Genomic DNA, 25,226 nt, shown 5'->3' on the forward strand with positions numbered 1-25,226 from the left:
AACAAAAAGTAGAAATGAATTTTTAATGTCAATTATAAACTAAACCCTTTTTGATAGTTGCAGTACCTACCTAGTCTTGGCGCATTCTAATCTATGCTATCTAAATAGCAATGAAAATAATGGAAAAAAAATACACTTTACAGAATTTGGAAGTACTGTAAGTAAGTATTATATATTATATATATATATATATATTTTAAATATATAATATTATATATTAAGTATTATATATTTGAAGTAAGTATTTGTACTTTGTGACTTTCCAGGGTTTTCCAGGGTTTTGTTTTGCCACGTTCGTAACTCCTTTTAAGGAAGTCTTTACTTTTTTACATTTCAGAGTCTGTACTTTTATTCAAGTAAAGGAGTTGAATCAGTACTTTTGCACAAGTATTTGTACTTCTGCTTGTTCACCTTTTTATTTTTGAATACGTCGTGAATTCCACTTTCCGGGTTTTTCACTCGTCCCTACTTTCATTCAATTCGTTCTACGTCATTTGAGCTCGGTGGAAAGTGGAAATAATTGCACGGAAAAACACATGACCCGTTTAAAATGTTGATTCGTGGGCTCAAAAAATTTACTTCGAATAAATTTAAACTGAAAAAAAACCCCTAAACAATAATTAAAAAAAAAAAACAATAAAACGCAGAATGATGGCGTCACAAATCGGATAGTGGTGCGTTATTAGGATTCCCACATAGCCTCCCGACAGGACACACCCTACTCCAATATTACTGGCTCCAGGACACGCATTACTGCACTATGATTGGCTGTTCTATCCCTTAGAACACGCCCTACTGCGCTTTGATGTGAAAATATGCGACTTAATTGTGGCGGCGTTCATGTATCCCACTAACCCTAACCCACCCTAATGCTAACTTTAAGACATCCTAAACCGCCCCAACCATAGCCATAATCCTCACCATCATAAACTTCGATTTTACTTGGTACAAATGTGATACATATCATGTTGCAGTGGGGCGTGTCCTGCCTAGAAACTGCGTGGGAACCCTCACGACGCGATGGCGGGAGCAGCCGACGGACGCGCTTTGATGACGTCTGCCAGTATGACAGGGCGATGTCGCCTCTGTTTACCATCCAACTGCTGCTGGGATGAATAACAACTTGACGCACAACCGAACGACTTGTTCCACACGACATTACCCCGTGAGTGGGGCATTATGTCCCGGTGCTATTAATATGAGCCCGCCGTGCCAATACTCGGCTGTTAGCTTAGCATGGCGTGGGTAGCTAGCTCAAAACAACAACTGTGTGTGTGTGTGTGTGTGTGTGTGTGTGTGTCTGCGTGTGTGTTTAATCAATTTTAATAAGCTCTCGTTCCGTCTTTGTCTTGGATTCCATTGGCAAGCATCGACTTTCTAAAAGTGGTGACATAATGCAATAGTGTTGACGTAGGTATGTTACCAAAAGCCAGCTGGCGTTTATGGAACACTTGTTAAAATCACTTTTGCACTCATTTGGACAAGAAATCTTCTTCCTCAGCAGAAAGGCAACATGGCGAGCCAGCCGTCCACCCTGAGGGAATTTTGCCCACTGCAGGACCTGCTGAACGCCATCCCGGCAAAAGTAAAATATCTATGTGCATGTTAATAGTGTCAGACAATGAGCAGAGTGGTTTACATGAATAAATGGACATTTATTTGTACAGAAGCATTGGATGTTGCAAAAACTATGCATGTTGATTATCATGATGAGATATATACAGAATAAATGTGAGCAGCAGCAAAAATAGTTAGCAGCATTGTATGTATGTAACAAAATCACTATATATACCGTATAAACAGTTTATAAAAAAGATGCTCTATGCAGAAGTCCGCGTGAACAGTAGCAAGAATAGTCAGAAGCATTGTATGTCGTAAAAAAGCTACAAATGTATCAGTAAAGTCTATATATGATATTGAATAAGCAGTATATAATAAAGAAGCTATACCGTATATATAAAAGTGAACATGAACCACAGCAAGAATATTCGGCCACTGGGTACGGTATAATATATAATATATACATTTATTACGCTGTTGTTGAATAAAATGGTCGAATATTTTGCACAAGATCATCTCGTAACAAAATAGGCCTGCTCAAATGTATCTAACGTAAATATCTTCATTTGTTGTTGTCTAAAAACATTCAGACTTCATTCTTGAGGCGACATAATGCCGCACAGCTCCCGCAAAGTGAGGAAGAGGCGAGGTTTTACACTTATCAGACAGGAGAGATTTGTTTTCAAGCTATTTTCAAACCTAATTTCTGTTTCGTGAGTTTGTTTTTTCAAATAATTCTGTTGAATCACAATTCCAAAGCAATGTCTGATTTTCATTGGTTAGTTTTCATAAAATGTTTATATATGATTACTTTTGTGAGATTCAAGTTATTTCTGTGACCACCAACGACCCTTGTCCTGCAAGCTTCTTCTCCTGTCCTATCTTGTCCTGTCCTTCCCTCACAGAGCAGCACTACAGCCCCATGCAACACTCGTATTTAACGTTTCATCGTTGTAGATAATGTAATGGCTTACTTTTCTCATCCTGTTTACAATTAGTGCTTTGTCCTTTGTCCTCGTTTCTCTCTCCCCTCTAGAAACTTTGTTCTGTTCGACTCTGATTCTCAATAAACTTCAATTATAATACTAAAACCACAGCGGAAACTTAACAACTCCACTGTGACACAGTAAAACTGTTCCGGCATAAAAGGGATACAGATCCTCCTTTCTTCTTGACCTAACATAAATAATCAAATCAGTGGTGGGAAACAGTGAGATCAACATTTTTGCCTATTTTCTGACGTTATGGACCAAAACCGGTAACTGAATCATAGTCAGTTTATGCTTGCGCCTTTTTTGCACTGTCAATTTCAAATAATGTCATTTTTTTTTAATAGAGGGGTGGAAATTTAAAAATTATTATTTTTTTTTTTTGTCTATTAATCTTTTTAAAAACAAAAATTGCAGATGAATTGATTATTCAAGTAATTATTAGTTGCTATTCATCACTTTAAATTGTTTGCTAATGTGTAAAAATAACTGGAAGTGGGGACAGACCAAAAGTATCGGTAATATGAAAAAATATGACATTGAATGTATTTGGAGGTCCGGGGTTGCCGACAGTGTGCTGTATTCGCAGTATATAATAACACCAACAATTTATGCAGCAGCATTGCAAGTAGAATAAACAAGTGCGTATGTATCTGCAGGTTCAACGCGGCTTCCGCTCGGTGGTGGTCTACCTGACGGCGGTGGATAGCAGCCGCGACTTTGTGGCGGTGGGCAGCAGCATCGGCATGTTGTACCTCTACTGCCGTGGCCTGGCGCACATGAACAAATACAGCCTGGAGGTGGCGCTCTTGTTGTTCTTCAATCTTCGGAGGTCTCTTAAGAGGTCGCTGAATGCGTGTGTGTTCAGGGAAAGTGCGACGCCATCACCGCCGTGAAGCTGCTGAGCTGCTTTGACGACCTGGTCGCCGCGGGAACGGCGTCGGGCCGCGTGGCCGTCTTCCAGCTGGTGTCGCCGCTACCGGGTCGCAACAAGCAGGTGAGTGGTTAGTAGTACTAACCCTACGCCACGTCGTCTTGCTCGCCAGCTCTTTCAATGCTAGAAACACCCGATTCATGGTTTCTGCTCTGAATTACTTTTTTTTTTTTGCAAATGCAGTGTTTATAAAACGTGGTTCCGGAAACCGCTGTATCTATTCGGGAATTATTGATCCGAGCCTCACGTGTTGGTCACATTTGTGATGTCAAGTTTTGGTGGGCCTCAGAAGATTTTCAGATTTCAAGTAGCGAATTTTCAGCAGCTTTTTAAGTTTGGGAATGACTTCTGCGTTAGAGTTTAATTCCAAACATGTCGGAAAATAGGCAAAAATGTTTGTCAGTTTTGCTAAATCCAAACTTACATTGGATGTAAAAACTCGACGCACCCTTGTTCAAATGCCCGTTTTTTTTTTTTTTTTTTTTTTTTTAAACCAAAGAACGAAACCAAGATAAGTCATTTCAAAACGTTTACCACCATTAATGTGGCCTATAACATGTGCAACTCAATTGGGGGAGAAATTATGTTCAAGAGGGTATGTAAAAATCAATGTCTGAAATAATGTGGTTGTGTAAGTGTGCACACCCTCTTAAAACTGGGATATGGTCGTGTTCAGAATGAACCAATCACATTCAAACTCATGTTAAATGGGAGTCAGCACACACCTGTCACAATTTGAGTGCCTCAAATTAACCCCAAATAAATTGCAGATTTTCTAGCAGGCTTTTCCTGACATTTTATTTTTGCCTTCTAGCAGAAGTCTGAAGGTTTTGTTCTAACACTCACTGGTATTTGCAACATTACCTGAGTTGTTTATTTGGAGTTTCCCTCTCAAAAAGATATTTTTTTTTCAATTGTGTTGTACGGGTTGTAAGTCAAATTAATGGTGGAAAGTTTTTTTAACATCACAAAAATCTGCCCATTCAACAGGTTTGTGTAGACTTTTTGTCCATTACTGTCTTGTTTTGTTTTACTTGTCTGCTTTCATGGCGGACTAAGGAAATCTCAACGTATTCACATCGGAAAGGCTGAAAGATTTAGATTTAAAAAAAATTAATAATAAACATCTTTTCACTTCCTTTTCATTTTGCGTGCAATAAACTTTCTGGCAAGAGTAACGTTTTACGTAATTTTTGCTTTCAATTTTGTGTGCGTGTGCGTTTAGCTGCGACGCTTCGACGTGGTGGGCCTCCACAAAGGCACGGTCACGTCTTTGGCATGGAGCACCAACGGCATGAAGCTTTTCTCCGGGGACGACAAAGGACGCGTGGTCTTCTCCGCTCTAGACCTGGATCAGGTGACACCGCAATTCCGCCACATTACCACCAGGTGGCAGAGGTGGGGGACTCCAGCGACACGACTTGACTCGACTCAGACTTAAGTCAACGACTCGCTTGGCTAAAACTTACGAAAGACTCAAATTGGCTTTGACTTGGTATTCATGAGTCTCGACTTCGGCCCGCCGCAGACCGAACGACGTGGCCCAGTGCCATTGACGTGGCACACATCAACCGAGGCGCTGCAACAGAAAAACTGTGACCCTGTATTTGGTTTTGATGCTCTACATACAATATACAGTACAGTAGTTTTATTGGACCACAATAACATGGCGCGATTGTCTTAAGACGATGTGGATTGCCACAAAGCAGAAACTGGTGACAATAAAGGAAAGTGTTTGCATATTTCGAGAGGCTGTTGGCAATGATCAGTCAGTCCATTTACGGAACGCGCCCGCGGATTTTGACAACAGCGACTCTCCATGCTTTGTCTTCTAGCCTCAGGTGCACAGCTTTGCTGTCCAACAGAAACCTCGTATGTCCAAATACATATGGTCAATTTAATATTTTTTCACAAATGGATACTATTGGGGCGGCACGGTGGACGACTGGTTAGCACATCTGCCTCACAGCTCTGAGGACCGGGATTCAAATCCCAGCCCCGCCTGCGTGGGTTTTCTCCAGGTACTTTGGTTTCCTCCCACATCCCAAAAACATTCGTGGTGGGTTAATTGAAAATGCTAAATTGCCCGTAGGTGTGTATGTGGGTGCGAATGCCTGTTTGTTTCTATGTGCCTTGCGACTGGCTGGCGACAAGTTCAGGGTGTACTCCGCCTCTCGCCCGAAGATAGCTGGGATAGGCTCCAGTACGCCCGCGACGCGCGTGAGGATAAGTGGTACGGAAAATGGATGGATGGATGGATGGATACTATTGGTCTATTGTTATTTTTACTCATTATTATTAACCAATTTAAAGGGTTGAAAAATAGCTTGTTAACAAGTCTATTAACTCTCGAACAATTCTGAGAAACTGGCTCTTCCCTCTGCGTGGGAGCTGTGCAGCATTATGTTGCCTTAAGACTGAAAGTCTGGATGTTTTCTAGACAATAACGAACAATGCAAAATTGTAAGGTTAGATCCATTTGAGTTAGCTTGTTTTGCCCAAAACGCTTCGGTGAAGAAGGAACTGGTCAGCCACAAAGGATTCATTTCTGCCTATTAAACTGCTTAGTCAGCTAATGTTTTTTTTTTCTGACTGTGTGTGTGCGTGTGTGTGTGTGTTTTCAGGGTACGTGCACCCCCACGCTGCTGTTGGAGGAACCCGGCGGCGTGGTCCAGCTGGACTACAGTCACCAGCTTCTGCTGGTGTCCACGCAGCAACGCTCGCTGCTGTACTTCACGCACACGCAGCAGGTCCAGCAGCTTGGCACCAAGCCCAGGAAGAGGTGAGTGTCACGTGTGAACAGTGAAGGTGCACGTGCGTGTGCGTGTGCGTGTGTGCGTGTGTGCCTATACCTGTACCAGAGGTGGGAGTAAATCACATACCATAAATGAAATGCGTGGTACGTGGATCAGACTTACAGAATTTTAGCCCTGATATTGACCCGATTAGCTATCACGGCTGATTTCCCAGATCGGGCCCAACATATTTTGTCAGCAACGACAAAACGTCTTTGTCGTGTGACGTAATCCACGATTTGGCCCTAAGACGCCAAAATGAAAAGTCTAGCATGTTGGATTTTTGGGATACCTTCCGTGTAGTGTGACATATGAACGACAAGTCTCCGACAGCAACTGGACGTCGACCAGTTGGATTGCGACTGCGACCGGCGCCTCGCCTCCCTTGCTCGCCGTTTTCAACATTTATTCGTGCGCGCGAACCAATGGTTACCGAAGCTTTAGGGCACCGGCTTATTTACGTACAAAAGTTAGTGTTAGCATTAGCTTGCGAAGCAACATAATGTTTTGGTGCCAGCTTGCGAGCCGTATTGTATTAAAAGTACGTGAACATACCTCAAGATCTTCTTGAATGGACAGCCCAAAAAGTCCTCTCCCAAGCACCGGTGACGTTTTTCTTCTTTTTGTCCCCCCCCAACACAATACAATACATCTTGCTCTCGTCGCCATGGTAACAGGTGTATCCGGTTGCGCTGACCAGAGACCAGTGTTGCCGCAGTTACCTACAAAAAGTAACTTTCTAGATTACTTGATCTTACGAGTAGCTTAGTTACTTTACTGATTCCTTGATTTCAAAAGCAACTTTTTAATTACTTTCATCAGCTGCTAAGTGGCAGGAATATCACTCATCCACAGTACAGCAAGAGCATTAGCTTAACCGTAGGCATTACTTGGAAATAATATACGCCACACGGGTTACAGAATGACATCATCAACATGAACCATCCATCCATTTTCTTTAGCGCTTCAAACAACGAGCTCGCAGTCCTTTTCCTCAGAATGTTTGAAAGGAAGCGGTCTGCCTAATCCTTAAAATACTTTTGTACAAATGCGCTGCTACTTCTCCAAGTGTGTATCTACAAATGAATAATTGTCAAGAGTCATTGTTGACTCAACTGTAACAATTATTGGGTTGATGAAATAACTGTAATCTGATTACTTTCCTGGACACAGCAACGCATTAGATCGCTCGTTACGCAAAATGGCGGCCGGTGAAAGGTTTTTTTGGTTCCGACTCCCTGACAATGTTTGATTTGACAAGATAAAGCCCAGTAATTGTAAAAGATGGGATAGAGTGGTCTTGTCAGAAACGACGTTGCCAGTGGCTTAATAAGATTTTATGCCAGTGACCACGTTTGTCTCGTAGTCCGATCCAGACATTAGGGATGTACTCGCTTTTGTTGCCAGCGTTTCGACATGAATGTTGGCGTGTTGAGTTATTTTGACGGGACAGCAAATGTGTGTGTGTGTGTGTGTGTGACAGTAGCGGCAGGTTCGGAGCCTGCTTCCTGCCGGCTCTTTGCAAGCAGAGCGACCTTCAAGTGTTCGCCGCCCGACCAGGACTCAGACTCTGGAGGTCCGATGTCTCGGGTCACGTGGTTGACACCAGACTGCTCAAAGCCATCTTCAACGCTCAGGTACTTACTTTTGTAGTAATTGACCTCTACTGATACTGACACTTCTACTATGCTAGGATAATTCTACTGATAGCGATATCCTCCTGATATCGGTACTGGTATTTTACTGCTACTGCCAAACAAATACTGAAACTGCTACTGCCACTGCCGTAGTCACGAGTGCTGGTATGGGTCCGCTGTTGACTCTCGGCGTGTCCTCCTGATTTGTTTGTCAGATTCCCCACTTTGAGATATTCCCTCGTCCCGGTCCGGTGGGGGCGTACCGTCCGGCCGAGCGTCAGCTGGGTCTGCTCAGCTGCTTCCCGAAGGAGGGTTGGATCCTCAGCTGGAACGAATACAGCGTCTACGTGCTGGACTGCGTTAGCCAGGTGCCAACGTGTTAGTGTTCCTAACTTGGCAAGGCGACAAAAGCACTCGCGCGGCGTACACCAAACAGCTGACCGCTTGTCTTTTGACGGTGCGTTCAGGAGCTGGTGGGCGCGTTGGAGAGCGGCGGGGATATCGTGTCGCTGTCCTGCTGCGACAACGAGATCTTCGTGCTGAAGGGAGACCGAGATCTCATCCGACTGTCCGACAGTCCGGAGGGAGCGTGCGGCGTCTCCCCTTCCGCGCCTCGCTTCCCCGTGCGTCTGTCCTCGCCGTTGACGTCGCAAGCCGCCGTCATCGCGCCGACGGGTTGCGTGGAGACGGCTCAGCCGATCAGGACCCTGGCCGTCGTCGTGGAGGGCGGGGCCGGCGAGGGGGGCGGGAGGTGCGCTGAGGAGGGGGAAGAGGAAGAGGAGGAAGCTGAGGAAGCGCAGGAGAAGGACGAGGTAATCGGCAGTTGATTATTTTGACCACTTCATTAGGTACACACGTACATGAGCGGGACAAAACATTAGGAACAGCTACAACTATCCACCCTTTTTCTGTAGCGCTTCTCCTCACGCTGGTCACAGGCGCGCTGGAGCCTATCCCAGCTATCTTCGGGCGAGAGGCGGGGTACACCCTGAACCGGTTGCCAGCCAATCACAGGGCACTCACATGCACACCTACGGGCAATTTAGCGTCTGCAATTAACTTGGCGCGCCTGTTTTTGGGATGTGGGAGGAAGGGCGGGGCCGGATTTGAACCCGCAACCTCACAACTGTGAGGCAGATGTGCTAACCAGTCGTCCACCGTGCTATTGAGAATATTCCCTAGCAGGTGTCAGTTCTTACTCTTTTCCCCTTACTTCACTGCCCCCGATACTGATACCGATACTACAGATGCTGGCACTGTAAACATCAGCTTTACAGATGCCACATTGGGTCTCCAGGCAGTAGTAACAATAACTTTTTTCGCCACTGGTACGACAGCGATACTGATACTACGACACCGCCTTTATACCGATACGTCACTGCTACTGCTACTGCTACGACACCATTACTCGTGATACTGACACTGCTGATACTGCTACTGCAAATGTCAGCTTGACATCAAGCATGTATTTGAGGTGCGCTGTTTATTTAATCAAGTGATTGGCGCACCTACTCCTGCTGGTGCTTGTACTTCACTGCTACTGATACCGCTACTACCAATAATGTACTGATACCGTCAATGTCAGCTTTACAGAGGCCATGTCTAGTCAGCAGGAAGTAATGAGGCATCTATTTGAGATGTGACATTTATTTAAGTAAATGATGCAGCTGCTTTTTCATCTGATACTTCACTGCTTCTAATACAATACATCACTGGTACTGGCTCTGTAAACTTCTGCTTTACAGATATCAGGTCATTTGAGCAGAGGCCACTATTTGTGTATATACGCCAATCCCCGTCTATCCAGTGACGCGTCCCGTGCTGTCATGTTTTCGTCAGGGCGGCGGCATCCTGAGCGGCTGCTCGCGGAGCCGCAGCAGCTCCGTCACTTCCTGGGACAGTCTCCGTGGGAACGCCTCCAGCGACGCAGACTCCCGCCGCTACAGCGCCCCCTTGGGGCAGGAGGAGGTGTGGCAGGAGCTGGTGGTGAAAGCCGTTAAGGTGAAGAAGAAGAAGAGGCAACGACAAGGCGAGCGCACACGCATACACACACTGTGGCAAATACACTGGTTGCCACAGGCGTTGCGGCTTCGCGCATTCAGATGATTAGATGCGTGGCCACTGTCAGAACTCCAAGTGAATCCTTAGCTGCTTTCACACAGCTGTCATGGCAAATTGACGCAGTAGAGGCATAAAGGTAGTGGCGTCATTATTTCGCATTCCCCTGTTGCTGCTTTACATATTCAGATAATTAGAGGCGTGGTGACATCGGCATCTGACAATTGCTTTCAGCGCAAAGGCTGTTATCAGTGACAGCCGTTGCGCCTTTTGCCCTTTCAGATTGCATCCATCCATTTCTGAGCCGCTTCTCCTCACGCGGGTCGCGGGCGTGCTGGAGCCCATCCCAGCTATCATCGGGCAGGAGGCGGGGTACGCCCTGAACCGGTTGCCAGCCAATCGCAGGGCACATACAAACAAACAACCATCCGCACTCACATTCACACCTACGGGCAATTTAGAGACTTCAATTAACCTACCATGCATGTTTTGGGGATGTGGGAGGAAAAAAGACACACATGCACGGGGAGAACATGCAAACTCCACACAGGGGGGGCCGGGGATTGAACCCCGGTTCCCAGGACTGTGAGGCAGACGCTCTAACCGGTCGGTCACCGTGCCGCCCTTTCAGATTACAGACACAGATATACGATACCGATTATTAGTAGTCAGGGGCCCGATAAATGGTATTTGGAGGCGATATTCGTTTGCTTTACATGATCAGGATTTTTGAGTTTAAAATAACGATATTCGATCACAAGATGGAGCAACGTGTCTATTTACATGGCTTGTTCATTTATTGTTTTCTACTTGTGTACTGTATTTTGAGTACTGTACCTTCCAAATTATTCTCTAGCATTTTAGACAAAAACATCAATGACCTCTAGGGGGCATTCAAGGATTGGCCACTGACACAAGTTTAGGTCAAATCAACATTACAACATGACAGAAATAATGGTTGCTAACTTTCTGTCATAAAACTACTCAACAAATACTGTTAATGACATGCTTACTCTAACTTTCTTACTGCCCCGGCTATATGGACGGGTGTTGTCTAGAGTTTGTGTCCGTTTGGCTTTTCCTTTGTTTTTGTTTTTTTCACGCTGCGTTGCTTGAACGCGGCACGCTCCTCCTCGTGTACATTCTTCAGGTGCTCGATCAAACGAGTTGCGTTGAAGCATTTCCATGACGTTCCCCACGACGTACTTCAGTTGTGCACAGACTGCAAAGAACTTGCGTGCCGTTTGTCTGAGACGCCGCAAAATAGTCCCGCACCGACGACGTGTTTTTTTCACCGACAAGATTGAAAAAAATGTATTTGCCGTCAGATAGGTACCGTACTGCGCGACAAGACACGTGAAAAGGCTAAACTAGCTTTTGGATTCATGCGCGACGGAGACGCGGAGTTAAATGTCTTGTGCGGAGCCGATCGATCGGCGAATTATGACACGAAAGCCGATCGGCATAAAATGCTAATTATCGTCTGATAACGATCAAACCCATCAGATTGGCGTCAAGTCCAATTGCCATCAAAATGAATAAAAATAAAATACCAACACTTTTTCTTGTCTTAGACAATGGACTCCAAGCACACGCTACTTCCGCGTTTGGGACAAGGCTGCAAGCTAACCTCCGGTTGCTAGTCAATGCATAGCGATAGCTACGACAGCATCAAACTGTTCAAAATATACTCGCTGTCTGCTGGAATTACCGAAACTTACTATCAATGACGTATTACATGTATAATTGATTTCTCATTTAAGAAGCCATACGCAGTCTTACAGAAAGAATTGTACATGCATACGTGCGCGTGTACACTCAACTCTCAACTCAACTTAGGAAAACAATCGTTGCTGCACCACATACAGACGCGACAAAATATTTCTTGGATAATCGATTTGAAAAAGATTCAATATCGACTTGAAACAACAACACTGGAAACTTTGCCGCCGTGCGTGTGGTCCATTGGCATCTTTGTTAAAAGAGCGCTCCCGAGCTCAGCAGCATGTCCGATAAAGTTCAATGAAAACTTCAACAAATACATACATCTGTGAAGTTTTCTACAGTAAGTCAAGTTTTCCCAAATTTCAATTTAACTGAAATGTTAAGCTTTTCATCGATTTATTTTTTAAGTTAAAACAAAAATATGAAGTTCAGAGAGTTGCCAAGGTCCACAGCATCTCTTATAACGTTAACTAGAAATTTAAATAAATAAATAGTTCCCTGAAGCTTAAATTGATCTCTTACGGGATGACGCTGATATGAGTTAAAATGCCGGGTAATCGGTCTATCCCTAAATCAGATAGTTAGATGCGCAGCGACATCACGTGACAGCGGCGTGGCCGACGAGGCTCAGGCATTACTGAACTTTTGAAAATTTGGGACTTCAACCCCCCCTAGCCTAGATGTGTGAAAGGGGCTGGTGACTCTTTGTTTTCCTTTGGCAGACAGCGGCAGTGGGAATCGTCTGTCCGAGAGCAGCTGCTCGGAGTCCACGTTTGTAGTCCGAGACGGCGGCCGCAGCCACGGAGGCGACGGCGCGTCCCTTGCGGGGTTAGAGCTTCCAAAACAGGACACTCCGATGGAGGTCAGGGATGGAAATGAGAAGGAGGCTGAAGATCAGGAGAGAGAGGATTCCGGGTGTGTAGTTGAACATCAGTGGTCTGCGCTTCCTGTTGACATCAGCACGGTCTTACGCCAGCTTCTCCCCAGTCGCCTGACCCCCCGGGGTCCGGAGAAGGAGGCGGTGCCCCTCACCCCGGATGTGGACGTGCTCCTGGAGTGCACCTTCTCCTACATGCAGCATGACGGACAGAAGCGGCGGCCGATGGAGGAGCGGGACCCTCCGATGCAAGTGGAGGGGGATGAGGTAAACAATACGCGGACTTCCTGTCCCATCGCTGTCCCGAGGACGGGGTTTGATGTCTACCACACTTTTGAGAATCTCGGCTACAAAAGGCCTTTTCACACTGCGCTTGGAGGCGTCTGACGCCCTCGACGTTCACATTCGTTGTGTGTGCGCTGAGGGGGGGGGGGGGTGAGTGCGCGTCGCCTCAATCCGGAGGGCGGGTGGCGCTCAGCGTCACGGATAGTAAAATGTTCTATTCCGGAGCGCCGACGCGTTGACTTCCGAAAGCTCCTCCAATGGGAGCGGGGGTGGTGGAGCGATTTCTGAGTGCAATTTTGGTGGCCGTCACCTCCTCCTCCTTAAAATAAGCACATTTCGGGCTTTCTTTTCCAAAAATGACATACTTCAGCAGGGATAGCCTTCCGACTTCCTTTGAGGCTGTTATGTCGCCACTTCCAAATATGGGCTTTGCTGTCGTTGTTTTCTCTTTGACGCGGGCGCCATTCACACTGAACGAGTGCAGTGTGACAAGGCCTTAATAATTTTCCTTTACAATGTGCAGGAGGATGACTCGTCGCCACCCGCCGGCGTGACGGACCAGACCTCGGATTCTGGACTCAAGGAGCCGAGCGTGTCTAGCGATGACGAGGAGATCGACATCTACCGCAGCAGTCTGCCCCATGTGGATGGCGGCAATGTGGAACAACGCGGCGCCAGTCAATGCCAAGCGGCCGATGAAGCGTTGCAGCGGGACGCTCGGGACGGACGTGGGCGAGAAGCTGAGCAGGTGAGCCTTACAAATCATCTGGAAGGGACGGGACGGGTCGTGAGCCAGGCAGTGTCTCGCCTGGACAACAGGAGTTCGCGCCCCCCGCCCACAACCATCCCGAGGTGAGAGAGATGATTATTATTTTGTTCTCGGTGTGGTCAGGAATGAGCCAGAGAAAGTTAGCTGGACGTTTGATATTCGCCAAACATTCAGTCCTCGCATGCTCGTACTCATAACTACATTTTCAACTATATCACGTGTGGTATGTGGAGGATAATTTCAGAAAAGAAAAAAAGGTCTGTATTGGGCTTACCATATGTGTTAGGGACCGTTTACAAATTACATATACCAAGAATGAATAACAGCCTATAAGCAAATTCATTTATTATGAATTCATAATTTCATTAAATTAAGATTTGGACATGGTATAATTGTATAAATGACGGGGGGAAAAGTTTTTCATAGTAGGAAAAACAGGAATTGCTTGAAGAAAATGTAATTTTAGCCCCACAATGAAATTGTCAGGAAAACAAATTGGCCCGATGCCTAACTTAGTTGCCGACCTCATGGTTTATGTACGGTAGTTGCCGCAGGATAAAGGGCGTCAGAAACTTTATCAGCACCTTACAGACTCGTCTATTTTTCTTCCTAGTTGGCCGAAAGCTGGATGGGGTACTCCGGACCTGGATGTGGAATACTGAGTCTTCATGTGACTGACAAGTGTGTGCGCTTGCATGTTTATGCGTGCGTGTGTGTGTGTGTGTGTGTGTGTGCGTGCGTGCGTGCGTGTGCGTAATAATGTTGTTTGTGTGTGGGAGGCATGTGTGGTGTTTGGACTTCAAAGGCGGACTCTACTGCAGTCCTCTGCCGGAAAGCAGCCTCCAGTGGCAGCGCTTCGAGGACAACATCCACCAGGTGGCGCTCTCTCCCTCAGGTGAGCTGTCCACAGTGGCGCGTGTTAGCGGCACGCTAAGCGTAGCGATGTGGCATGTCGCTAGGTAACCTGCTGTGGAAGGTGGAGCAGAAGAGCATGACGGCGTACGCGTGCGCTAAAGTGTCGGCGCGAGGCAAGCGTCACTGGTACAAGGCGGCGGAGCAGACGGCCTTCGTGGCCCTCAGCGACGACTCGGCCTGGATCATCAGGACCAACGGAGATCTGTACTCACAGACGGGTAACTACCTGTCTGTCCCGCGGCGTTCAGTGGCCAAAGGCATTTGGTTACCTAGGCGACTTAATTCACCTTTGAAAGGACCCTTTTCCTAATGTGTGTGCACGTGCATGCGCGTGCCAGGTCTGAGCGCCGAGCGTCCGTGCGCCCGCTCGGCGAAGGTGGACGCACCCTGCGTGTTCAGTCAGGTGTGCGTGCGAGGGGGCGTGGCCTGGGCCCTGAGCGAGCACAACGCTTTGTTCTACAGGGAAGGACTCGACAGCTTCTGTTGCCTGGGAGACGCCTGGAAGTACGACACCGTCAGGTACCGCTGCCGCAATACTACGACTCAAGCTCGACCTGAATACTCTATGAATACGCTACGCTGCCTTAACAATACTCTGCTGCTATTAGTGGCATATTACTATTGTTGTTGTAACGCCACCAGTATATTACAGCATTACTAATGTTGTTGCACCTGAATACTACTCTGTTACCTCTGTAATTAATGCTACTCTTATTACTACGGGATATTACTGCAGCAGCACTATCTTAGTAATACTGTATTACTATATACAGTGCCGTGAAAAAGTATTGGCCCCCTTATCAAGTAATTATATTTTTGCATAGTTTCCCCACTTTAATGTTGAAGATCATCAAACAAATGTAAATATCTGACAAATATATCCCAAGTGAACTTAAAATGCTATTTTAAAATGGCGAAAAAAATATTCACTTACCTGGCCCTCTGTGAAAGAGTAATGGCGCCCAAAACCTAAGAACTGGTTGGGCCATCCTCAGCAGCAACAACTGCAGTCAAGCATTTTCTAGAACTGGCAATGAGTCTTGCACATCTCTGTGGAGATGTTTTGGCCCACTCTTCCTTGCAGGATTGTTTGAATTCAGCAGAAATGGAGGGTTTTCGAGCATGAACGGCCTTTTGAAGGTCATGCCGCTGCATTTCAATCGGAGTCAAGTCCGGACTTTGACTCGGCCACTCTAAAACCTTCATTTTGTTTTTTTTTAAGCCATTCAGAAGTTGACTTGCTTGTGTGTCTTGGATCGTTATCCTGCTGCTGCTGTTCTTTTTGGTCAGCAGTGGTTTTGGCCTTGGAACTCTGCCATGGATGCCATTTTTGCCCTGCAGTCTCTTCCTTATTGTTGTGTCATGAACTCTGAACCTTAACTGAGGCAGTTCTTTGCAAGTTGTCCTGAGTTGCTTTGTGGCCTCCCGGATGAGTCACTGCAGTTCTCTTGGGCTAATCTTTGTAGGCCGGCCACTCCTGGGAAGGTTCACCACTCTTCCGTGTTTTCTCCATGTCAGAATCAGAATCCTCTTTATTTGACCAAGTATGTCAAAAACACACAAGGAATTTGTCTCCGGTAGTTGGAGCCGCTCGAGTACGACAACAGACACTCAATTGACAGAGAACACTTTGGAGACATAAAGACACTGGCAAAAACAGTCACTGAGCAAATAAAAGGTTGCTAGTAATCTGGTAATGCCGGTACAATTTAAAAAAAATTTTTTTTGACAATTGTGCAAAAAGATGCAGAGTCCTCTAGCACTGAGAACAGTTCGAATGACGAATATTGCAATAGTCCGGTGCAATGACCATTGTTGCACATAATGCACAGAATGGTGCAGATGCTACTCTGGCGTGAGTGGCCAGTATTGGTCAACAACAGATATGCAAATAGCGCAGCGTGGCGAGACGACGACAGTGAGCGCACGGGTCATGTATCATTGGCCCCACAGAAATGGGACAACGAACTCAACACAAAAAAAGTGTCAGCATGTTGCAATGGAATTGTAAGTTAACTGTTTAAGAAGTTAATGTGTTAAGTGACGTGAGGATAATGGCTCTCCCTATGGTTCGCTGGAATCCTAAAGCTTTAGAAATGCTTTTTGTAACCATTTCCAGACTGATAGATGTCAATGACTTTATTCCTCAGCCGTTCTGGAATTTCTTTGGTTCGTGTCATTTTTTTAGATCTTTTGTCCGACTCGATTGTATCGGGACAGATTCTGTTGAAGTAATTTCTTGATTGAACAGGTCTGGAGGTCATCAGTGTTGGATGTGATCAGTGAAAATTAACCCAAAATTGTGATTAGCCACAACTAATTCATGATTTAATAAGGGGGTAATAACTTTTTCACACAAGGCCAGGTAACTGAATAGTTTTTTTCCCCTCTTAATAAATGAAATCACCATTTAAAAACTGCATTTTAAGTTCGCTTGGGTTAAATTTCTCTGATATGTATTTGATGATCTTAAACAAAGTGAGGAAACTATGCAAAAATAGAAGAATTTGAGAAGGGGGACAATACTTTTCACGACTTCAGGAGACTGAAGGGAGAAATCCCCGAAACAAACAAGAACTGAAAGAGGCCGCAGGAAAGGCCTGGAAAAGCATTTCAAATGGAGAACGCAACAGTCTGGTGAAGTTAATGATGCAGTTTTTGCAAGTAAGGGTTATGCCACCAAATATGAAACGTTATTCACTTTAAGTTCATTTCATAATGTCTGTTCCAACACTTTTGTTCACTTGAAAAGTGGGTGGCTTCCAACAAAAGGTGCCCTGTCCTGAGTTGTTGAACACATCTAGATGCAAATACCATGAATTTAAAGCTGGAATTCTATATGTTTGTCTCATATTCATCTTTCGATCTGAAAACCAAATGTCTTCAGTACACAACAAAAACAAAAGAATTGACCTTGCCGTTCATAGAGATAGAGAGAGAGAGAGAGAGAGAGAGAGAGAGAGAGAGAGGCGAACGTGATGGCATGTAAACGGCGTGTTGCCTTTTGTCTGACGTGTCGTGACGTGACAGTGAGGCTCAGGGCGTGGAGCTCATGTGCGTCACGCTGGGGGAAGGCGGCACTGCCTGGGCGCTGGACGTCAGCGGGAGACTCTTCTTCAGAACCGGAGTGTCCTCGGAACGGCCGCAGGGGGACGATGACCACTGGTGGCAGGTACGTCACGTCACGTCACGCGCACGCGTGGCGGTATGTGACGCTATATAACGGCGTCCCCCTCAGGTCAGCATTTCGGACTACGTGGTGTTCGATCAAGGCAGCTTGTTCCAGACGCTCCTGAACGCCACCCAAAGCGTCGCCACGGTAACCAAGGCGCCAGTGGAGCGGGTGGTGGCCTTCCTGTCTCAGTACTCGCAACGCCAGCCCAGCCTGCTCAGCGCCAACACAGGCGGCGTGTGGGTGGCGTCCGGACATAACCGGCTGCACTTGGCCCGGGGCAGCCTGGTGGGAACGTTCTGGCAGAACCTGGTCCCCAGAGGGACCGTGGCGGCCACCAGGTGGAGCTCCATTGCCTCTTCGTGCGTGCCCCACAAAGAGGGTAATGCGCTTGGACGCAACACACACACATTTTTCTGAAATACACTTTTCTAGGCACTCAAAGATGCTTTCCAATGGATTGCATTATTCACTCCTCAGTCAACAACACATCCCACCAACACACTCTCTCTCTCCCTCACACACACACATGCAATCACACACGGCAACACACCAACAGACATATATACAATTCACACCACCAGACACACACGCAGCACTACACGAACACACGACGACAGGCACCGCCCGTCACACACGCAGACCGCCACCATCACGCTGACAGCAGGTGTGTTTCAGGTGCCTTCCTGTGGTTGGCTCAGAGCAAGAAGGATCTCTTCTGCGTGTGGGACCAGGATGGAGAACTTCGCCCGTCCACAGTCACGCTGCCACCGGAGGTCTGTCCCGTTCGCACTCACACACTCATCTTTTCCGGACGATTTTCTGCGTTGGTCTCCTGCTGTTCTGCTGCTTATTTGCGAGTGTCCTCGTGATACCTTCCTGGTTTTCTCCCACCCGCTCAGGTGGAGCTGACCCAGGTTTCGGCTTGCCGCGACGCCCTGTGGGGACTGGACTCCCACGGCCGGGTTTCCATCCGCACCCTGTCTCCGTCCTGTCCCGCCGGCCTCCATTGGACGTCGCTGGACCTCAGTCAGCTCGGTACGTTTCGCCATCCCGATGCGCTCACGCGGACTTTACGGCAGTAGATGGCAGTCGGTCGCTTTTGTCGTAAGGTTCACGCCTGCCATGTGCGGCCAGCGACTCAAGGCGCTGGGGCCGGAGCCGGCCCGTCGCGTCATTTTAATCTTGCGTCAACTTCCATGATTCTTGCTCAAATCTGTACCAAAATTTCAAATCAGCATATGCAATCAATAATAACGCAAGAGACTATGCAAAATTGCATGCTCCTTTTTACAGTAACTTGAACAATATCTGAACAAACTGTTGTCATTGACTTCTGATTTCAAAACTAATTCTCCATCAGTTCATTGTGTATATTTAAAACTATGGTGAGGTGATGAAACATTTATGTTTTCGCAGTCAATAACGACCATGTGAGGGATACCGCACCAACAATGTAGCCTTCGACGAAAATAAGTTTGACAGCACTGAGCTAACGGGACAGGACAGATTTTTGCACGATGTGTTTGTCTTATGCCTAGGTCAGACTCCAGGACTTTAGCCCTGATGCTGGCCCGATTAGCTATCGTGGGCGATTTCTCAGATCGGGCCCAACATATTTTATCAGGAACTACAAAACCTCTTTGTTGTGTGACATAATCCACAACCAACGATTTGGTCCTACAACACCAGAATGAAAAGTCTAGCATGTTTGATTTTTTTTTGGATATCTTCCGTGCAGCGTGACCTATCAACGACAACTCTCCGACAGCGCACCTTGACGTCAACCAATAGGAATGCTAATTGCCTCCCGTGCTTGCTATTCTATTAATTCACGGGCACAAACCAATGTTTAGTGAAGCTTTAGAGCATGATTTGACAGAGCGCCGGCATGTTGACATACAACTGTTAGTGCTAGCACTAGCTTGCTAAGCTACATAACGTTTTGTTGCCTGCTTGCAAGCCGTATCGTATTAAAGGTATGTGAACATGCCTCAAGCAATCCTTGAATGAACGGCCTGTCCCAAGCACCGGTGACGACCTCCACACCTTTTTCCTCATTTTGTTCTTTCTCCCCACACACACGACACATTGGCACCAGCCATTGTTGTTGTCGTCACCATAGTAACGGTGACGACGACAACAATGTCCATTCACTTATGCCGGATCCAGGCATAAGTGAATGGACATATTTAGTCACTCGTTGCCAGGCAGAATTTGGCAAAGCGCTTGTCTCTGTGTTGCATGTCTCGTCGTTTTTGCGTCAACTTCTTTAATGTCAATAAAAATCACGTGGGCAATTCACACACACACACGCACACACACACACCTGCTCCCCCCGTGTCACACCGACAGCTGAATGTTGCGTAACGAGCTCCATCAGATCTGTTTTTAGTCGTGGTCCTTGTCCTCCTTGCTATCAGCGAGCGCATGACTCCAAGTCACGCGTCCCGCCCGCTTGATTATGCCGCCCCAAGACTGCGACAGTGACGCAGGGTCAGCTTTCAGCCGCCAGACCATCCGATATCGGACGTGATTTGACACGCCCGTGAACTCTTAACATTTGCTGATATGTCTCTGATCAGAGACATAATCTGGTTTAGTGTTTCCCAACCGTTATTGAGCCAAGCCACATATTTTACGTCAGAAAACTGTCACCGCACACCACCAAAATGTAAACAATTTTCAGACCAATTAAGTGAAACGCTTGCTGATACGCCCATTATGTAACATTAGCTAATGTTACGGGTTAACGTTGGACTGTTATGTATAGGGGTGTAACAATTAAGCAATTAATCAACAACTAATCGATTAGTAAATGAATTGACAACTCGTTTGATAATCTAATTGTTTAGAGCCATTGTGTTTCACTTGAAATTGTGCAAATATTCTGATTTCAGCCTCTCAACGATAAATATTCTCTCATTTCTGTAGTTCTTCATGGAAGCCGACTGATTATGTTGTTTGTTTTATCAAAATAAGACATTTGCACACATTTGCGTTACTCTGGAAAACAAAGCTTCACATTTTCTGACATGTTACGGACCAAACCAGTAACCAAATCATCATCATCATCATCAATTTGTGGGGAAAAATGATTGCAAAAATAATCATTTGCAGTGTTAGTATTGCAATTGCCATGTAGTTGAACCTGAAGCAGCCTCAGAAGTGTATAACGAACTAGTAGCCTTTCGTTCACATTAATCGGTACCAAGAAGTACCGGTAGTTCTCACTTTCAAAAAGGTTGGTGAGTACAACATCACTCGCTCGTGTGTGATATTGCTTAATTGTCATTTATTTGGTTTTGTTTAAGCATTAAACAATACCTGCTAACATTGCTGTTGCGAGCTAACAAATGCACAATGGGTTTTTTTCCCCCTCCCCATTTATGAATTGTTGTGAGGTGAAGTGTCGTTGTTACCATTTCGAGCAACCTAAGCCGATTGGCGAGTGTCGCGTCCTCAAAGGTTAGTGGGGCGGCAGTGAAATGTGAGTCTGTTCTCCCAAAAACAGACTGACCTGGAATCTGCTCTGAAAGTCAAGATGCTCTCTTCGCACTCATATTCCACCTTAGCCTTGAACTCCAGATTCACATCTTCAGCTAGGTACCGCACGTGCTGTATTTACAGTATACGAATACCTATTTATATTGTGTGTTTTTGAGACAGGAAGTGTACGCTTGGTGAGCGTCAGCTGCGGCAGCCAGAACGTTTGGGCTCTGGACAGTCGAGGACTGGTCTACTTCCGAGTTGGAACCCAACCGTTGAACCCCAACATGATGCTTCCCGCTTGGATCCACATAGAACCACCTGACCAGGTAACATGTACTTAGAACCAGCAGTCTTGGGGTATCTACAAACATCCATCCAGGTATACATCTAGAACCACCTGACCAAAAAGCACAGATATAGAACCACCTATCTAGGTAGTAACACCTATTTAGAACCACCTGACCACGTAACACACATCTAGATCACCTGTCCAGAACCAACTCACAAGATAACACACAGAGAACCACCTGACCAGTTAACGCAGATGTAAAACCACGCATCTAGAATTACCAATCGAGGTATTACATACACAAGACCAGGGATCACGGCAACACACACCTACAAATTCAGAACCTCCTGTCCATGCAACACATTCATAGGACCTGTGGTCATCGTAACACACATCAACAACCACTTGTCAAGATGATGGTGACGTCGTGTTCCTTGCAGCCTGTTGGAGTCCAGCTGGTCAGTATTGAGACAAGTCCAAACGATCGTCTTCTGTGGGCATTGGACAACAGAGGCGCCGTCTTTGTCAGGACGGGACTTAGTGATGAGATGCCTGTCGGGACAAATTGGGACCTGGTACCAGGTTTGTTTGTCTTCACCTCAACTATGAGTCTGCGTCTGTTGTCTGTCCTCGCCCCAGCTACGTCTCTCTGTCCGTCCTTCAGGTCTGAGCGTCAGTCAGCTGGTTCTGAGTTGTCGGACAGTTTGGGTCCGATGTGTCAATGGAGACGTGGCCCGGCGTTACGGCGTCTCTGATAGAAACCCGGCTGGAGACTACTGGAAGAAGATCCCAGGAAACGCCAACTGGTTGACTGGTGAGACTCGTTCGCCCCAGTTGGCCTGAGCGCAAGAACAGCGACGAGAGTAGTTTTTCCAGCAAGTGCCGAAGGATAGGTTCCCCTTTGACATACCTGGCAATAAAGACGATTCTGATTCTGATTCAATAGGCGAAGTTGTGATTGCCAAACCGCAAACATGCCGGGATTCATTGTGCTGTAATTGGCTCGCATGTGACTCTTTTAAATTACCCTCAGTTCCCACTTCATTACTATTCATTCCCATGGAACGTTTCCAATTTGGAATAGTTCCAAAATTCTCCATGTTAACTAATGCAAATGTACCAGACATTTTCCACCCATAGCTTCGACTAGGTGGTCTTCTGCAGTTTTTCTTTCTGTCCCCGCAGTCACTCCAGACGACGACCTTTGGGCGGTGACCGCGATTGGCGGACTGTCCCGTCGGATGACAAAGCTCCTCCCACAAACACCCTGTCACCCCGCCCCTTCCGGGAAAAACGCTGGCGACGATGTTGACGACGAGTGGGAGCTCCTCTGATGCCGTCCGTTGTGGACTTCTGTAAGATAGCTGAAACTTCTTTTAACACCTTCCCATGAAATGAGAATGCACTTTAAGGCTGAGAGATGGCTTGAACTCGCTCAAACTGTTTCCAAACGGGTCTAACGGGTGTCGAAGATCAAAGGACTGTACAGTACAGCGAGGAGGAGTATGACGGTGTTTTTAAGGGATTTAAGTGATGGTGGAAACACTCTTGGGGGTACAGGAAATTCTCCCCCTGTTGTACTCTAGTAAAGTACATATGTGTACATCCTCACGCCACACTCTGGGGGACTAAGATTCGCCTGGACTCTCGCAGATGCTCTGGACACCAATGGAGTGATGGACGCAAAAGATCTCTCGTGCCACTGGGAACTCTCAGGCGAACAAGGAATCCATCTTCCACCTATGATGAACTGTCTACAGTACACTTATGCAGATTTCAACTTACCTTGAATCCACTTGATAGACTCACCTGGACGTCCAGTGGATTGGGGTTGAAGAAAACTTGGGGGAATAGGGAGTATTCCACCTGAGCAAGCCCCCTCTGACCTACCCTAGTGGACTATGTATGTACACATACTCTACTCTCTGGTGGACACTCTGGGCACTGGTGGATTGTGATGGACTTGAGGTTCTACTGGACTACATACGCACATGCTAACTTAAGATGACTTGTATGACCTTGACTGCATTCTGGTAGACTTTGTTAGACTCACCCGGACTCACGCAGATGCTCTGGACTTCAGTAGACTCTGAAGAACTCTCATGAACTCTAGTGCCACTCGGTTCAAGAACTCTTAGCTCCCGCCTGGGCGAACCTCCCATGATGGACTCTAATAGACTACACTGTGACTTCAGCAGACTTGACTAACCACGGTTACTCGAGCAAGCTTTGATAGATTCAAGCGGACTCGACCGGACTCTTTAGAAGTACATCCACTTGAATGGACACCGGATGTTTTGAGTGTTGGGTCAGACCCGGAACCTGGGAAGTGATGTCGTTCTGCTATGTGTTGATTGGTTGAAGACTTACCCATGAACGAATTAAACTCAGAAGCTGCTGAGCATAGAATCTCTTGAGTGTCCTTGACTTTATTACACAATCGAAACACAACAATGTACACGGGCTCATGGTTCAGACTCGAGGATCACAAGACTGTTTACGTCATCACAAACATCTTTTAGTCTGTTTTCATAGTAACAGAAAGTGATCGGTTGGAAACTCACCCATAAACGTAATAAACACAGAAGCTGCTGAGTCCAGTGTCACTTGAGTGTTTGCGCTTTATTACACAATAAAACACAAAAATGTACTGTACGGTCCATGGGGTCATGGTCCGAAGTCAAGGATCTCACGAGACCGTTGACATCATCACAAACACCATCATGTGTCAGTCTCTTTCCACAGAAACGGAAAGTCGAGTCTCAGCTCACTGTGGGGCTGCAGGAAAGCGGGCAACTGGTTTATTTGACTCGGGACGGACTGGGCTAAAGTCCTGAGTGCCTGGAGCAGAAGCGGCGGTGGGGCCAGACCGCTCAACCAGGCAAACGCATCCCATCCCAGGAGGCGTAGCCAGCGCTGCGGTTCGTCCCGCAGGCGACGCAGAGCCACCGGTTCCGGCGCAAAGAGCAGCAGCAGGTCCAGGCAGCGCCGGGCATCGCGCCGCTCAGTCACACCGGAACTGGCCAGTCGCACCAGCGCTGCGTCCAAAGCGTGCGGCCGCGCTCCGTGCGCCAGCAGAAGCAGCAGACAGTCTGCCCGCGAGAGTTCCACAGCCAGCTGCACTGCTGTCTTCCCTCCGTCCCCGTGCGTGCAGCCCCCGCAGCTGTTCAGATACTCCCGCCGCCATCCCTCGGGCGCTGAGGCCTCCAGCGCGTCCACCATCAAACCCAGGATGGCGCTCCGGTTGTAGCGTACCGCCATGTGCAGGTGAGCCGCCCCGCTACTTCGGCACACGCCGCATTGCGATACGTGTACTGCCTTGACCGAGAAGCTACGGAGGAGGTAGCGCGCGTAGTCTCTGTGGTCGTGCACCAGCGCGTACACGAGCGCATCAGCGGGCGAGAAGGAGCGCGGGTGACCGTCGTCCCACAGGAACACCTCCATGCTGCGCATGTCCTCCAGCAGCCATGCCGGAAGTTGGTCCCGCACGGCGCAGTAGAAGGCGAAGGCGGTGCGTTCGCAGTGGCGCTGAGACGGGGACGGGTTCGGGAGATGCGGCGGGGACGAGAGCAGCCACGGCATGACAGCGCCACAACACTTTTGGGAATAAACCTCAAGACTGCGTTGTCAGCCTCTTTGGCGGCCGTGTCACTCCAGCAGCCACCCCTGCAGCTTAGGGCCATTTATAGTCCACAGGCAGTCCACCCGCTTTGGCTGCCCACCCCCACC

General features: G+C 47.1%; 2 protein-coding genes across 12 annotated transcripts; one reads left to right on the forward strand and one right to left on the reverse strand.

The window, feature by feature from the left end:
* The first annotated feature begins 1,002 nt into the window (after positions 1-1,002).
* Positions 1,003-24,119, forward strand: tecpr2 (tectonin beta-propeller repeat containing 2). 11 transcript variants are annotated; one of them, XM_061697271.1, is made up of 26 exons: positions 1,003-1,165; positions 1,502-1,585; positions 3,209-3,349; positions 3,418-3,546; positions 4,709-4,840; positions 6,108-6,265; positions 7,762-7,915; positions 8,131-8,283; positions 8,383-8,727; positions 9,755-9,944; positions 12,421-12,613; positions 12,686-12,842; positions 13,384-13,608; positions 14,243-14,310; positions 14,409-14,524; positions 14,589-14,762; positions 14,883-15,063; positions 17,575-17,716; positions 17,783-18,098; positions 18,395-18,492; positions 18,619-18,754; positions 21,386-21,534; positions 21,938-22,079; positions 22,162-22,311; positions 22,683-22,852; positions 23,151-24,119. In XM_061697271.1, the coding sequence occupies exons 1-25, from the start codon at positions 1,112-1,114 to the stop codon at positions 22,829-22,831; spliced, it is 3,936 nt and encodes a 1,311-aa protein (XP_061553255.1). In that variant the 5' UTR covers positions 1,003-1,111; the 3' UTR covers positions 22,832-22,852; positions 23,151-24,119. The 11 variants fall into 11 exon arrangements, 9 of the variants coding, with proteins under 9 accessions (XP_061553255.1, XP_061553260.1, XP_061553262.1 ...); XM_061697276.1 differs by adding an exon at positions 1,331-1,414 and having other exon boundaries at positions 1,505-1,585; positions 22,683-24,115; XM_061697278.1 differs by adding an exon at positions 1,368-1,414 and having other exon boundaries at positions 22,683-24,115.
* On the reverse strand, positions 23,923-25,143 carry ankrd9 (ankyrin repeat domain 9). The gene has a single exon (XM_061697284.1). It carries the CDS (start codon positions 25,077-25,079, stop codon positions 24,219-24,221), a length of 861 nt encoding a protein of 286 aa, XP_061553268.1. The 5' UTR covers positions 25,080-25,143; the 3' UTR covers positions 23,923-24,218.
* Positions 25,144-25,226: the final 83 nt, after the last annotated feature.

This window comes from Phycodurus eques, chromosome 14 (genome assembly GCF_024500275.1).
Source record: "Phycodurus eques isolate BA_2022a chromosome 14, UOR_Pequ_1.1, whole genome shotgun sequence".
Taxonomy (NCBI): Eukaryota; Metazoa; Chordata; class Actinopteri; order Syngnathiformes; family Syngnathidae; genus Phycodurus; species Phycodurus eques.

Bases quoted from the DNA above. Each gene is read 5' to 3' on its own strand.
- tecpr2 (XM_061697271.1), top strand. From the start codon at position 1,112: ATGAATAACAACTTGACGCACAACCGAACGACTTGTTCCACACGACAT. The intron at 1,166-1,501 runs GTGAGTGGGGCA...CTTCTTCCTCAG, and splicing joins GTTCCACACGACATTACCCC to CAGAAAGGCAACATGGCGAG. The intron at 1,586-3,208 runs GTAAAATATCTA...ATGTATCTGCAG, and splicing joins TGAACGCCATCCCGGCAAAA to GTTCAACGCGGCTTCCGCTC.
- ankrd9 (XM_061697284.1), bottom strand. From the start codon at position 25,079: ATGCCGTGGCTGCTCTCGTCCCCGCCGCATCTCCCGAACCCGTCCCCG.